General features: G+C 33.8%; 1 protein-coding gene across 1 annotated transcript; it reads right to left on the bottom strand.

The window, feature by feature from the left end:
* Window positions 1-293: 293 nt before the first annotated feature.
* Window positions 294-11,005, bottom strand: LOC121985102 (ycf20-like protein). The gene is made up of 3 exons (XM_042538384.1): window positions 10,616-11,005; window positions 4,809-4,889; window positions 294-893 (listed from the first exon to the last, which is right to left on the bottom strand). Exons 1-3 carry the CDS (start codon window positions 10,720-10,722, stop codon window positions 464-466), a joined length of 618 nt encoding a protein of 205 aa, XP_042394318.1. The 5' UTR covers window positions 10,723-11,005; the 3' UTR covers window positions 294-463.
* Window positions 11,006-13,209: the final 2,204 nt, after the last annotated feature.

The following is a 13,209-nucleotide window of genomic DNA, read 5'->3' as shown; positions in this document are numbered from 1 at the left end:
TTCTCTATGCTCGACAACTATTCTCAGTTTGAACAAGGAATGCTCCAAGTCAACTTTATCGAAACTAAAAACTATACAAAGCCATTACAGAGCCTCTAAGGAGGGAGCAAACTAATAATAATAATAATAAATAAATAAATAAATGATGTTTAGTCAAAAAAACATATATTTTTTTACCAAAAGGAAACATCCGATTTACCTAGTGAAGCTATACAGGCGACAAAGGAATATAAGGAAGTGAGCCATTTCACGAAAGACTTGCAACTAGGAAAGACGAGTGGAAAAAACATCCAAATTTGAACAGTTTTAGGGACAGTTTCATACATGTAAGGATTGCACGGTGTTAATCTGTGATTGACATGGACAAGTGGTATAGTATTAACCAGGCCCCAATGGGTCCTGCAATTGTGATGTCTTGCTAAAATTGTGACTCGGAATTGTGTGCTAGTTTAGGAAAACGAGTCTAACTCCCAAGCTTGAAGGCATCTACAAAGAGACCCAAGCATACACCAGCTTTCCAGTAGTTCACCATCACGATCAAGGACTTGAATATCCCCGAAGGCATTGTGAAGGGCTTTCTGTACATTAGCATCCCTATTCCTTCAATGGCAGCAACCACTACACCAGCAACCAAAACATCCCAGTCGCCAGTCTGCCCGAGGATTGTAGCTAGAGCATTGGCTGTATAGAATCCCAAGAGGAGGAGGAATATCTTCGTCGGAAGGTTCTTTCTAGCAGCATTAAGCTTCTCAAGAAGCTGAACACCCGCTGCACCAACAATAGTACCCAATCTTGTCCTCCCAACTCCTGCATTATCTCCTTCTGTGTTTTCTGCACCATTGCCACTTGGGGATCCACCTGCGCCCAAGGCTAATGCTTTCCTCTGCGTGTACCTTTTTATCCAATAAATTCATTCCATCAAGCACACATCACAAATCAGCTTACAGAATCCTGTATGAGACTAACTAAATTAAAAGACGAGAAAGAAAGTTGTCCATCATACCATGCTAAAAGTAGTATGACGTTTCATGGCTAACCTAGACATGTAGAGGAATGTTCAATAAGAATTTGTTTGGTACACAGAAGAATTTCAAATTAGTTTAAGATAGAAAAATGTTAATGCATAATTCCATGTGAAAACCAATCATTCATGAAAATGTCACATTGCTTGAATCTTCACAGTTTCATGCTACTGACAGATATGGCATTAGACAGAGATTAGATAATACTAAAAATAGCAAACAAATATTCGAAGAACTATAAAACAGCATATACGTGACTACAAACATTTGAAGAACTACAAAACAATAACGAGCCACTGCTAACATCAGTTGTCTAGTCACAATCAAATCACCTAAGTTGATTCAAGTTGGCCTTGGTAGACCACATGAAGTGAATATGATCTTGATAGTATTTTTTGGGTAAAGGGTGTCTATTCTAAGATTCAAAGAATATATACGCACCAAGCCTTTCTAACAAATGAAGAGGATGGAACTTCAAAACAAGAGAAAAGAGATTGTATGGTAAAACTTTTTTCTTACGATGAACAATTTGTAAAATCAAAAGATAAGTTCTGGTTTAAAATCTCGACCCGTACTGAGATTTCAATCTCAGACTAAAATGATACAATTTCAATACCGTAACGTGCTGATATAATTTCAATATTTTTAAATATAAAATATATTAATTAAAAATATAAATATAAAATGGAAATAATATGGGATCACAATGTCCTATATGGTAAATAAATAAAAAAATTATTATATATTTTTAGAATTATATATATATAATGTGATAGTTTTATTAGGATTTGATTAAATCTATTTAGATTATCCTATTTATAGTTAGGAGGTGATTTAAATTATTAACCTACCTTTAATATTTAATTATTCAAACTTCTTAGGTTGTGAGCAGTGCAGTCGTCCCTGCGATGCGCCCCGCGACCCCGATTCGCAGAGATGGTGATACCTCCGCGACACAACAAAGACCACATGGGTGTCCCCGTCATGACCTGCAGAGGTCGCGACGCCTCTGCAACCCTTCGAAGAATGCACAAGAGTCTTCATCACGACCCGCGGAGAACGCATGGGCATCCTTGTCGCGACCCGCGGAGGTCGTGGTGGCCTTCGTGACCACACGGGCATCCTCGCTGTGACTCATAGAAGTTGCAGTGGCCTCCAAGACCCACGAAGGTCACTGCAGGATTGTGGCGCCTCTACAGTACCGTGAACCTCGTGATGCTAGTGCCTCACCCGACATGGAACAATATTTTAAACCATGAGATCAAGCCTACAATATTGCAAGGAATATATTTAAGGTCCAACTTAGTTTACCACCACCCACCCACTTATGTCACTCTAGAGTTAAAAGAATTAGAACTAGAGAATAAAATTTTAAAATATCGAATTATGAGATAAGAAACATCAAAGAACTTCATTCATGGCCCAAGTACCTACGCATGTTCTTCCAGAGCCAAAGGGTAAACTATACTAAACATGGATCCACAAGGTTAAGCAATACTCAAGGAATAGAGAGAAGAGTATCATCACCATAGAGAGGAAGAATTAAGCAATACTCAAGGAATAGAGAAACAAGTACCACAAGGTTAAGAATCAAGTGGACTGAAGGGGAACAAATATAGAGAGAAGAGGTGAGACTATTAGTGGAATAGCAAAAGAAAAAGAGCTTTGTTATTGTACGATTGCTTTTGGATGAGATCCCCATGTCTCTCTATTTATAGACTTCAAAATGGTCATGGATAAGCTCTTGGTCTGTATTAATGCCAATTGACTCCATCATGCCTCCGGTCAATTAAAACTTCGATCACAAAAGACTATATGCTAGCTTTTAACTTTAGTTGACTCAATGTCTTTCCAATCAACTAAGTCTAAATTAGTTGACTAGTTGACTCAAACATTTGTTAGTTCACTCTTCTAGATTAGAATGTATGTTTATCTTTCGTTCAGTCAATTAAGAGAACTAGAGTGGTGATAATTTGAAAAATGCAACTAAAAGAACTTGAGTGCACGTGGTTCTGAACCCTAAGTTCATACTCTAGAACCTATAAACACGTAATGTGAGTCAACCCATGCAAACCACTATATTTTCTCTTTTCGGAAACAAAAAAGCAAAGTAAAGCTTTTGTGATAAATAGAAGTTCGAAAGTAAAGACGATAAAGTTAATACAATACAAGTAATGGAGTAGCAAGAGAAAAAGAGCTTTGTTGTTCTAGAATTATTTTTGGATGAGGTCCCCTTGTCTCCCTATTTATAAACTTTAAAATGATCTTGGATAAGCTCCTACAATTGTTTTATATTAATGTTAGTCGATTGAAACTTAAATCCCGGAAGACTATTTGTTAGCTTCAGTCTTTAGTCAACTCAATGTCTTTCTAATCGACTCAGTTCCAAGTCAATCAACTTAGACACCTATTAGTTTACTCTTCTAGATTAAAATGTAGGCTTATTTTTCAACCAATCATGAATCAAAATGACCGGGAAAAAAACATAGTTGATTGCCCAATCGATTGAATCCTCTTTCGATCAATCATCTTCAATTAATTGCCAAGTTGACTCCACTCCAAATAGACCCTTTTTGTTAGCGAGAGGAAGGTTGTCAATAGACTATTTAGTCAAATAAAACACTCTAAAATGACTGAATTCTTGTTTACTCGACTCAACCTAAAATAAAATCTTTTTTTTTCGGTGAGAAGTAGGTCTCTAGTTGACTATCCAATCAACTAAGCTTCCTTGAGCGAATTCATGTTCAATCAATTACAATTGAAATAGAACTTTTCTATTTGTGAAAAGAAAGTCTTCAATCAACTACCCAGTTAGCTAACTTTCTTTGTTGTTGGTTGAGCCCACACCTAAGTGAAAGTCTACCTAAAATAATTTATATGCCACTCATTGACATTCACATCTCACATGCAAAGGTACTACCTCCAAGACTTCTTTCGTCTACTAGGATTCTCACCTCCAAGACTCGACAACACAGAGTTCCTTTTTCTACTAGCTCTGGTTAGAGCCTTTATCTATTTGAATTGTTTAACCCATTGCACTTGTAGTATTTCATCAAGTATTTTGCAACTGCACACTTGAGACACTTTATTAGCAATTACAAAATTAGCCTAACTTAAATTTTTGCCAAACACATCAAAATGGCATGGTCAAACTTGACCAGTTGAATCATAATTGCACCAACAATCTTTCCTTTTTGGTGTTTAATAATCTGTTTAAATTATGACAACATAAAATCTAATTCTCAGTATAACATGCAATGGTATAACTTACACCCTTGATTTTCTCTCCTTGAATACACAAATTCAAGGACACTAGTATGCAAATAAATTTGATCATGAATACAAGATTAGAAAATATGCGAAAATTAAAAACACCGATCATAGCAACAATCAAAATTCAATCTTAAATTTGCCTCCATCTAAGACAAGTTATCCTTCCCATCAATTTATTCTTTGATTTCTTAAAAAGATAAATAGTTTAAAGTAAAAACATGCAAGAAGAGCAAATATTGAATTGTTTATATCTGAAACCAGTATAACTTTTAGGGGTAAAAATATTGAAAGTTGTAGGCAATACTAGTTTTTCGGCGACAAATAGTTTGATGATGATAATGATAAAACCACAAGAAAATGTTCCACAAGTTGTCCTTGTTTATTACACAAAGTTGCACTTTAACTTTGAAAAAATGCCTTCTATTCAATATCATTAAAAAGGGCAAAGTACATTTTAATAGAACTGATACCAATGTCTCATTTGGATAAATGCAATTTTGCAGTATAACAAACCTTTTCTTAATTTCTAGGCTACGCATTGGAAGATGAAAATCAGTGATGAGAGCAGCCACTGGTAATCTCCATCTTCTAGTCCTAGATGTACCACATGTAAGATAAATATTGGCAAAGACAGATTGTAATATTAGTAGATCAAAGTATGTGTACGTCAATCTAGCAAACAGTGAAAGAGAAAAAAAAATAGACATATATTAACACAGAAACATGAAGCTAAAAGTTTGCAGGAAATACAAATTGAGATTAGCAGAGAAATGCCAAGCGTAGGAACTAGAGAGAAAAAAAAAATCAAGAAATAGTCAATATATACCTTTTCTTCTCGAACTTTGATAAATTAGCAACGAATCAAATAGAAATGTGTTGGAGAGTTTATCATGATTGATGGTCGTATATAAGCTACCATTATGTTAAAGTTCATTTTCATCTACAAAGACATGCTAAGAGGCACAGGTGTGCAATATCATTTTCTAGAAAGAAAACATATGGCTAGAAAACAATAAAATTGCTTATTAGCATCACAAGGAAGCTAGGATACATCCATCGAAGTCTAATGATTCTTATTTTTGTTTTTTCTCAAAAAAAAATACAGTAGAAGTTTCTATAATTATGCACTCACCTTGTACACCAAAGAATTTGAAACCTCCCTATTCTTCAATATATAAGGTAATAGGATAGCAACAAAATAACCAGGCATTAACTAAAGCAGACACTATGTGCCACAAGTCCATCAGAAATACCAGAAATTTTATTATATGGGAAAAGATGAGGAGCCAATAAGACACAAATAATGGATAAAAACATCATCATGTTCCATAAAATCAGCGCTTGGCAGATCTATCTACAGAAAAGCGAGATTATAATAGGATCTCGGAGAGGAATTTATAACAGTTGGTACTTTAAGTTGATATCCAAGGGGAATAACAGAATTGGAATGAGAATACCATGAGTGGGAATAATTAGACAAAACTGAGACCACAAAAGTAATAAGTATTGAAAATTGTAAACCATGAAAATTTTAAAGCATATGATAATTTTTACGACGACATAGAATTGAGAATGGGGAAGAAATATAGTTTTCGGATTGTTATATCTATGTAAAAGAAATATTAATATTTAGATAATGTTAGATAGGTTAGATAATATTGAAGAAAAAATAAACAAAAGTTACATTCAATAAGCACTCAATAGGAAGATAACCTTTAGAGTTTAGAAACACAAACTTATGATAAGTTTAGGAACCCATATTTGTTCACTCTACTAAATCAAATGAGATTAGAGAATCTCTAAGGAAAAAAAGATGCAAAATATAAATCCCAATCCCTAAAGAAGTTTAGAAAGATAAATCTCAAATATATATTTTACTCAACTAAGTCATTCGATAAAATTTTGAAATTCAAGAAGAGGATTGATTTTTAGTACCAAATAATTGATTTTCAAAAAAGGTGATACTTGATGTATGGGATTACTTCATGAGACAGTAATTATATTTCATATTAAGGTGCAAATACAATAGATGACTAGATGAGAAAAACATTAAGATGGAATAGACATGTTCAAATTACCAATAGATTATGTAGTTAGAGAAATTGAATGAGTATAGTTGAATACAAGATTAGAAGGTGATCACGAAAACTATTTACGTAATTACAAAGTTTATCCATAGATCCAAATATTAATAGTGATAAACCTTTATAGAGTGTAACTGAGGCACAGACCTACATATCCAATCCCATATGGTTGAATCTCATGATTTGTTGCCCTAAATGTTAATTGGAAATGAATTTAATATGAAGCATGACACTCTTCAGTAGAACTAGACTATACAGCATATACATTTGTAGCACTAGTCCTAGTCTAAACGAATTTAATAAATAACCTTTCCACATAATTATCCATTGCTACATGCACAATGTGTCACCTTTATTCTTCAGTAGAGTCATTTGTATCTAGTTGACAGACACTTAAATCTATTAGGATCGTTGTGATGAATATTTGAATACTTAGAGAGAGTGAATATTGATTTTTCTGTGATATTAATTTGTGCTTTCGTTTAATGACTTGTCAAGGTTTAATTTAATTGATTAGCACAATTAAAATAAAACAATCAGATAATATTAATGCTAGCACGTCGATAAACGTGGTTTGAAATTCTTGTTCCTACTTTACAACATATAACATTTAATGAGTCACTCCCAAAAAATCCACTAATTTTTCTCCTTTTTAAACTTCTTTTAGAGGTGGAAAAAATATTTAACAAGCTCTTACAAATATGGGTGAGCATTCGGTTAATTCGATATTAATTTTGTATAAATTCTTTTTATCATTTTTTAAAACAAATTCGGTTAATTTGGTGTTAACCAAAATAACCGATTTGATTAATTTGATTTTAGTCAAACTTTGATTAGATTTGGTTAGTAAATAGTAAATTAATTTTCGATTAATTCTGTTAATTTATGTACCGAATTAACCGAATGTTCACCCTTACTTACAAAATGTTTACAATTAAGCTTAGAAAACAAGGAAGAGAATGTTATAATGAGCTTAATTGAACAAGAATATAAGTTGTGGCCATTACCCCTAAATCATTCCCTTGGTTGCTTCAATGAGCTTGAGTTGTTTTTTTTGTTATTCTTTTATGTTGGCATTAATCAGTCGACTAGATTTCATTATTGTTTGACCAATATATTATAGTTGTTAAGTCGTCAGACCATTGTCGTGAAATTTTGTCAAATTAATGACTCTCTCCAACTTTTCTATCATAGTATCAATTAATTCTCTAATTGACTCAATCATGAATAACAATATTTTATTCATTGGTTGATTTGCTCAAGTCAATTGCCTAGTCTCCTTAGCCACCATTAGTCAAGTAAAACTTTATTGCTCATCTAACATCAATTTCAACCATGAATACAAATATTTTGTTCACTAACTAATCCACGTGAGTTAACTATTTGGTCAACTTAAGCACCAAGTAACTGAAGATCACCTATAGTCTATTAGATCATTGGCAATGACCTTTATAATAGTTGAGTCTTCATCTAAGTTAAAGATTACCCTCTCTCAAGTACAATCTCTGAACTCACTTAAGAGTTTGTCATACAACTATGTTTATTGTTGCAATTAGTATCTAGTCAAAGTTAAGTTGATTTAGGAGTTTAATACTTAAGCAATATGATTAAACGATACTTTTTTTTTAGTAATTCAGGTATCCAACTATTCAACTGACTAATTCTGAAGGTGACCGTCTCGATCCCACAGAAGTTTTCTCCTAATCATCAGGACTAATCGGAAAGTGCTCATGGAGCCCTTCTAGATAATCAGTATTCTTAAGCCCACTTTTCACTGGAGGATAACGATACCTTCTTATCTTTATGTAAGGTAGGTCTACCATGCCATAATCTAAATTTATCCTTAGATTTATCAAATTTCTTATTTTCATGATAGTGAATACTAAAATCATAAAAAAAAAATTATTCTAGCATACGTTTATCATGATACGAAGAAATTTCAGGAAATATTAATACATTGGGCTTTACCTTGAAGGTTCTCCCTAAGTTTGAGTTTCAGTTATTATTCTTATTTAGATGTCGCCCCCTTGGATATTGATCTCGATAATAGCCTCATTTGTTGCATGAGAAGCACACTATATACTCCTTGTCTTTCAACACCAAGGGTCAAACTTCCCTTGATTTTTCCTTTATCTTAGGTGTCACTTGAGCTATTTTCTTTATCAACTTTGTAAATTTACTCTTATAGTATCCCTTCTCTACACTCAAAGCATATAATATGATCTTTATTTTAATTACATGAAATTGTTATGCCTTTAAGAGTTGAACTCTCTATGCTCATAGAGGTGAGATTAGCTACCTCCTCGTTGACTCTGAATGTTGACAGTTCCTCTTGTTCCAATGTCAATGGCATATCCTCTCCCTCAAACATTGAGATGGATGTTTCTTCATCTTCCATTTCGGATGTTGAACATCTCTTAACCTTCAAGTACTCTTGTTCTTGAACCAATGAGCCTCCTTTCTTAAGCTCATCCTCTTTTTGTGTTGGTGATAGATTTTCATGAAGTTTTGACAATTTGCTCCATAGGCCACTTGCATTCTTGTATTTACCTAATTTGTATAAAATATATTAGACACCAAATTAATCATAATTTTGATTACCTTGTCGTGTACCTTAGATCTCTTGATATACTCCTTAATCCATTTGCTCCTTTGGAGAGTTCATCTTTTATCTTTTAGACTTCAAATCCCTTTATTAAAGCAAATCACTCCTCTATGTCTATATGGAAAAACATCTCAATCCTCATATTCCACTAAGCAAATCCTCCCAATCCGAAGGGTAGTGGAAATTGGATGGCATATCCGAAACTATCTTTGAATTTCATTTTCAATTAGTCCAATGATACCACTTGTTAGGCATCCTTTAGCATTATACTCCTTTGACAGTCAGTTTGATGAAAAGCGATCTTGCTTTGAAACCACTTATTAGGTAAAAAGAACTCAAAATTGGAACTCTTTCTTCTTCCTCTAGCGTTGGACTTTTTTGGCAATCAATCTAATCAAAGATAAAACTTTGCTCTAATACCACTTGCAAGGTCTGGTGACCTCCCTAGAGGGGTGATGAGCATAGATTCTTGATTTAAAGTGCATCAAAAATAAAAACAACACAAGCACAATACCTCAATTTCTACGTAGTTCACAATTTTTGGTTCCTACTCCATGACCTAGCATTCTAGCGGTAGCACCATTATACTTTCTCCTTCTCGAATACCTTCCGGAGGCAAAGAAACCTTTATAATCCCTATTCTTAGAAGCAATACAAGAAGAATACAAAAGATATAAATGTAAATGAATACAATGCAAATGAAACAATTTTACAAATGAATCTCATTGTGTTTGCTTCTCTTATTGTTTTGGATTGCTGCTTGAAGGTCTGGAATGCAGCAACACTCACCTGTAACGCTCGAAAATTGCCCAAGAATAAATGCTCAAAAATCTCCACAAAACCCTCTTTTGTAGGGTTCAAGTCGAGACCAAAATCCACCTAACAATTGATTGATTGTGCACCATCAGTCAATTGCTCCACCATAGATACGAACGTTGCTATGCTCTATCAGTCTAACAACTCCATATAGCTCAATAATAGTTTATTGTTATCACTAATACTCGATTAATGCTCAAATCAGTTGAATAACTTGTGTATCGAAGATGCAACCAAGGAATCATGACACCAGTCAAGAAAGATTTTTAGAGTTTATCGTTGTACGACCTTAAGGACAAGGTTATTTTAAAGGGTGATGGAATGATACGGTCCCCAAATACACATTCAAATAACTACTGCAAGATATTATCCTTTAAAATAGATCGTTAAATTTGTTATTAATTTTTCACTTTTCTGATATAATAAGTCATTAGATATTTTTATTAATTGTTGATAGGCATTCTTACATGTCTATACAATAACAACAACAACCAAGTCTTATCCCACTAAGTGGGAAATTATGTTACCCTTAGAGGAAGCAATATATTATTGGAGTTCGATCTCCATCCTGTCCACTCTTTTTCTTCTTTTCTTTATTTTCTCTGTTTCTTCTCCTTCAATAGAACTAGACTTTACATCATAGAAAATTGTAGCACTATTAGTCCCAACCTAAACGAATTGAATAAAATTTCCACATAATTATCCTACAGGCACAATGTGTATTCTTCACTGCCAAATACTTGGAATGAAAAGAAAATTAATAAAATAATGATGCATAGACATCAATGAGCCCAACCAGGAAAGACGATACTGACCTGCGGCAGGAGTAAAAAACCGGAACAAAATGCCGGCCCCTTGATCTAAGAGTCCCAGTAGCATCGGGGGATGACAAACCGTGATTCGTTATCAGCGAAGATGTCATTCTACGTTTTCTTATTCTCCGTCTTCTAAGAGGAATAAACAATGAAGAAGTAAAACAAGTCCAAGAAAGGCACTTTCTAGCCCAACGATTCAGTAGATGGTAGTGGTGTAAATGGGGGTTCTGATGGTAAGGGTTGAGTCAAGGAAGGCGGAGGCGGAGAGGTGGCAGAGCTGAGAAGAGGAGGAGAGCGCCGGAAAGGAATTCATTTAAGGATAGTAGTTTATTATTGTTAGGAGAAACGAAACAGGGATGCGGGCGGAAGCACTAGAATGCACATTGTTAGGGTTTTAATAAACGTGGCCGGGTGCTTTTTCTTATCCTGGTGTAAAATTTTTCGGGAGGTTTTTTTTGGGTACGTTAAATGAGAGCTCATCATCCGTAGATCCGATCATGATTTGGAATACTCCATTCGAAGGTTTAAAATTGCTCGTTCGATGTCTGACTGTAATATTATGGTTATAATTTATGGGTTGACGGAGGCATTAAGGGCGAATGAATTGTCTTTTATCACATGGTTATAATTTATGGTTCAGAATTATATTTACGTTTCAGTTTAATATTCATGATGATATATATATCTATAGTTATTATTTTAAAAAAGGTAGATCCGCTACCTTAGCGGCCCCCTAGTGCCGGCCCCACGGATATGTAGGGAGGTTCATGCAGGTACATAGGCCATAAGCGCATGGCGGGATAAACCCTATGTCGTCAGTTCCTGAAGGGTTCATTGCAAAGGGCAAAGAGCATCTTGTGTGCAAGTTCAATCAGTCTATGGACTGAGGTAAAGCTTCAAGGTCTTGGAACATCCGGTTTATCAAAATAATCCAGACCTATGGATTTATTTAGTAACCGGATAAGTCTTGTGTATACAAAAGGTTGAATATTATATATATATATACTTAAGGTTGGATTTATCTATAGTTATTATTTTAAAATCTATATATATAGTTTTCATCCTAGTTTTTATAAATTTAATATCAAATAAATAAAATAAGACTATTGAATAATTAACATATAAATAAAATTAATAAATTAAAAATAGAATAGTACCACATCAAATAATTTATGGCAAATAGATTGTAAAATTTAAGATAGATTAGTCTCAAATTAAAGAATTCACAAATAGAATAAAAATTAATTTAAATAAAAATGTAGAATAGGTTAAGCAATATTGAACTATAGTATTAATATTACTAAAATATTATATATATATATATATATTAATTTAAAAATTATAATTAAAAAATCTAAATAAAATTTAAAAAATAAACTTTTTTTTAATGAACAGGTGGTTAACCTTCAATTTACCAACTATCAAAGGCCTAACATATAAATGATTTGTCTAAAGATAGATCAGTTACGAGTTTGGCTCATTGAACCAAGTTAACAGGTAACTGATCAGTAGACCTAGTTACATGTCTAGGACGGATCTGGTTGGCACCCATCTCGGTGTAAAGTCTACTCATGCAGTTAGTCATCTACCTTGGTACAGAAGAATTGGTAGAATGTGGATAGAGGTCCTGGTGAAAGAGATGCTAGTAGAGAGTGGAGGCACCTCTTATTTTTATATATATTAGGTATCCCGATCATATAACCCAACTAATCTTAGGATAAATAGTCTAGCCCCACATCAGTAGTTCAACCATCATAGGTGTATCCTATGTGGAAATTAAGCCTTGATTACTTAGGAAATGCACTCTGCCTCTTACCATCAATCTTAAGGTGGAGGCACATCGTATTCATAGGTTGTGTGGAGGAGAACCCCACCAAACTAAGTATTCTAATAGGAGATAAAGAATGGGAAAAAAATAACACAATTGAATGTAGAGAAAAGTTCGTCATAATCATCTTCATGCTCATTCAAAAAAAGATAATGATGGCCCCTGAGACAATGGTGCAGCAGTAGGACACTTTTTTAATTTCTCATGCATCTAAAGATCGAGTCTCAGCTTCGGCAAATTAATAGATGAATTTCTCTTAATGAGCAGTTGACATAAGAATGCTAGGTTGATAGGTCGACCCCACTTTAAGTGCTTCCCGATTTATCTTGATGGTCAATGAAAAACTTCTGAAGGATCATGTCAGTCACCCCAGGATTAGTCGGTATAAGCTGGACACTTGAAGTCAACTAAAAAAAAAGATAATAATGACAAACATGGTCAAATGAATCCCACACAAAGGATGATTACATGCGATGCCTTACTGACTCCCTAGCTTGGCTAACATTTAACCATAAGCATCCATAATTTGCAAAGGATTCTAGGAATGTAAGGCTAGGTTTAGAATCAGATGAATTTAATCCATTCAAAAATATGAGTGTGACACATAGTATATGGTCGATCATTTTAATATCATACAATTTTCTACCATAGATGTGTATAAAACAACCATACTTTATACTATCACTAATGATACTTGACCTATATATTCCTGGAAATAATATCTACATTTACTTGCGATTTCTTATTATAGATTTGAATGATTTGT

This window comes from Zingiber officinale, chromosome 1B, assembly GCF_018446385.1.
Source record: "Zingiber officinale cultivar Zhangliang chromosome 1B, Zo_v1.1, whole genome shotgun sequence".
NCBI classification, from domain to species: Eukaryota; Viridiplantae; Streptophyta; class Magnoliopsida; order Zingiberales; family Zingiberaceae; genus Zingiber; species Zingiber officinale.
The sequence above is the reverse complement of the archived record's forward strand: the minus strand, read 5'-3'. Positions and strand labels throughout refer to the sequence as shown.

Coding starts and splice junctions, on each gene's coding strand:
- LOC121985102 (XM_042538384.1), bottom strand. CDS start 10,722: ATGACATCTTCGCTGATAACGAATCACGGTTTGTCATCCCCCGATGCT. Junction 4,890..10,615: donor GTTTTTTACTCCTGCCGCAG/GTCAGTATCGTC, acceptor TGGTACATCTAG/GACTAGAAGATGGAGATTAC. Junction 894..4,808: donor AGCCTAGAAATTAAGAAAAG/GTTTGTTATACT, acceptor TTGGATAAAAAG/GTACACGCAGAGGAAAGCAT.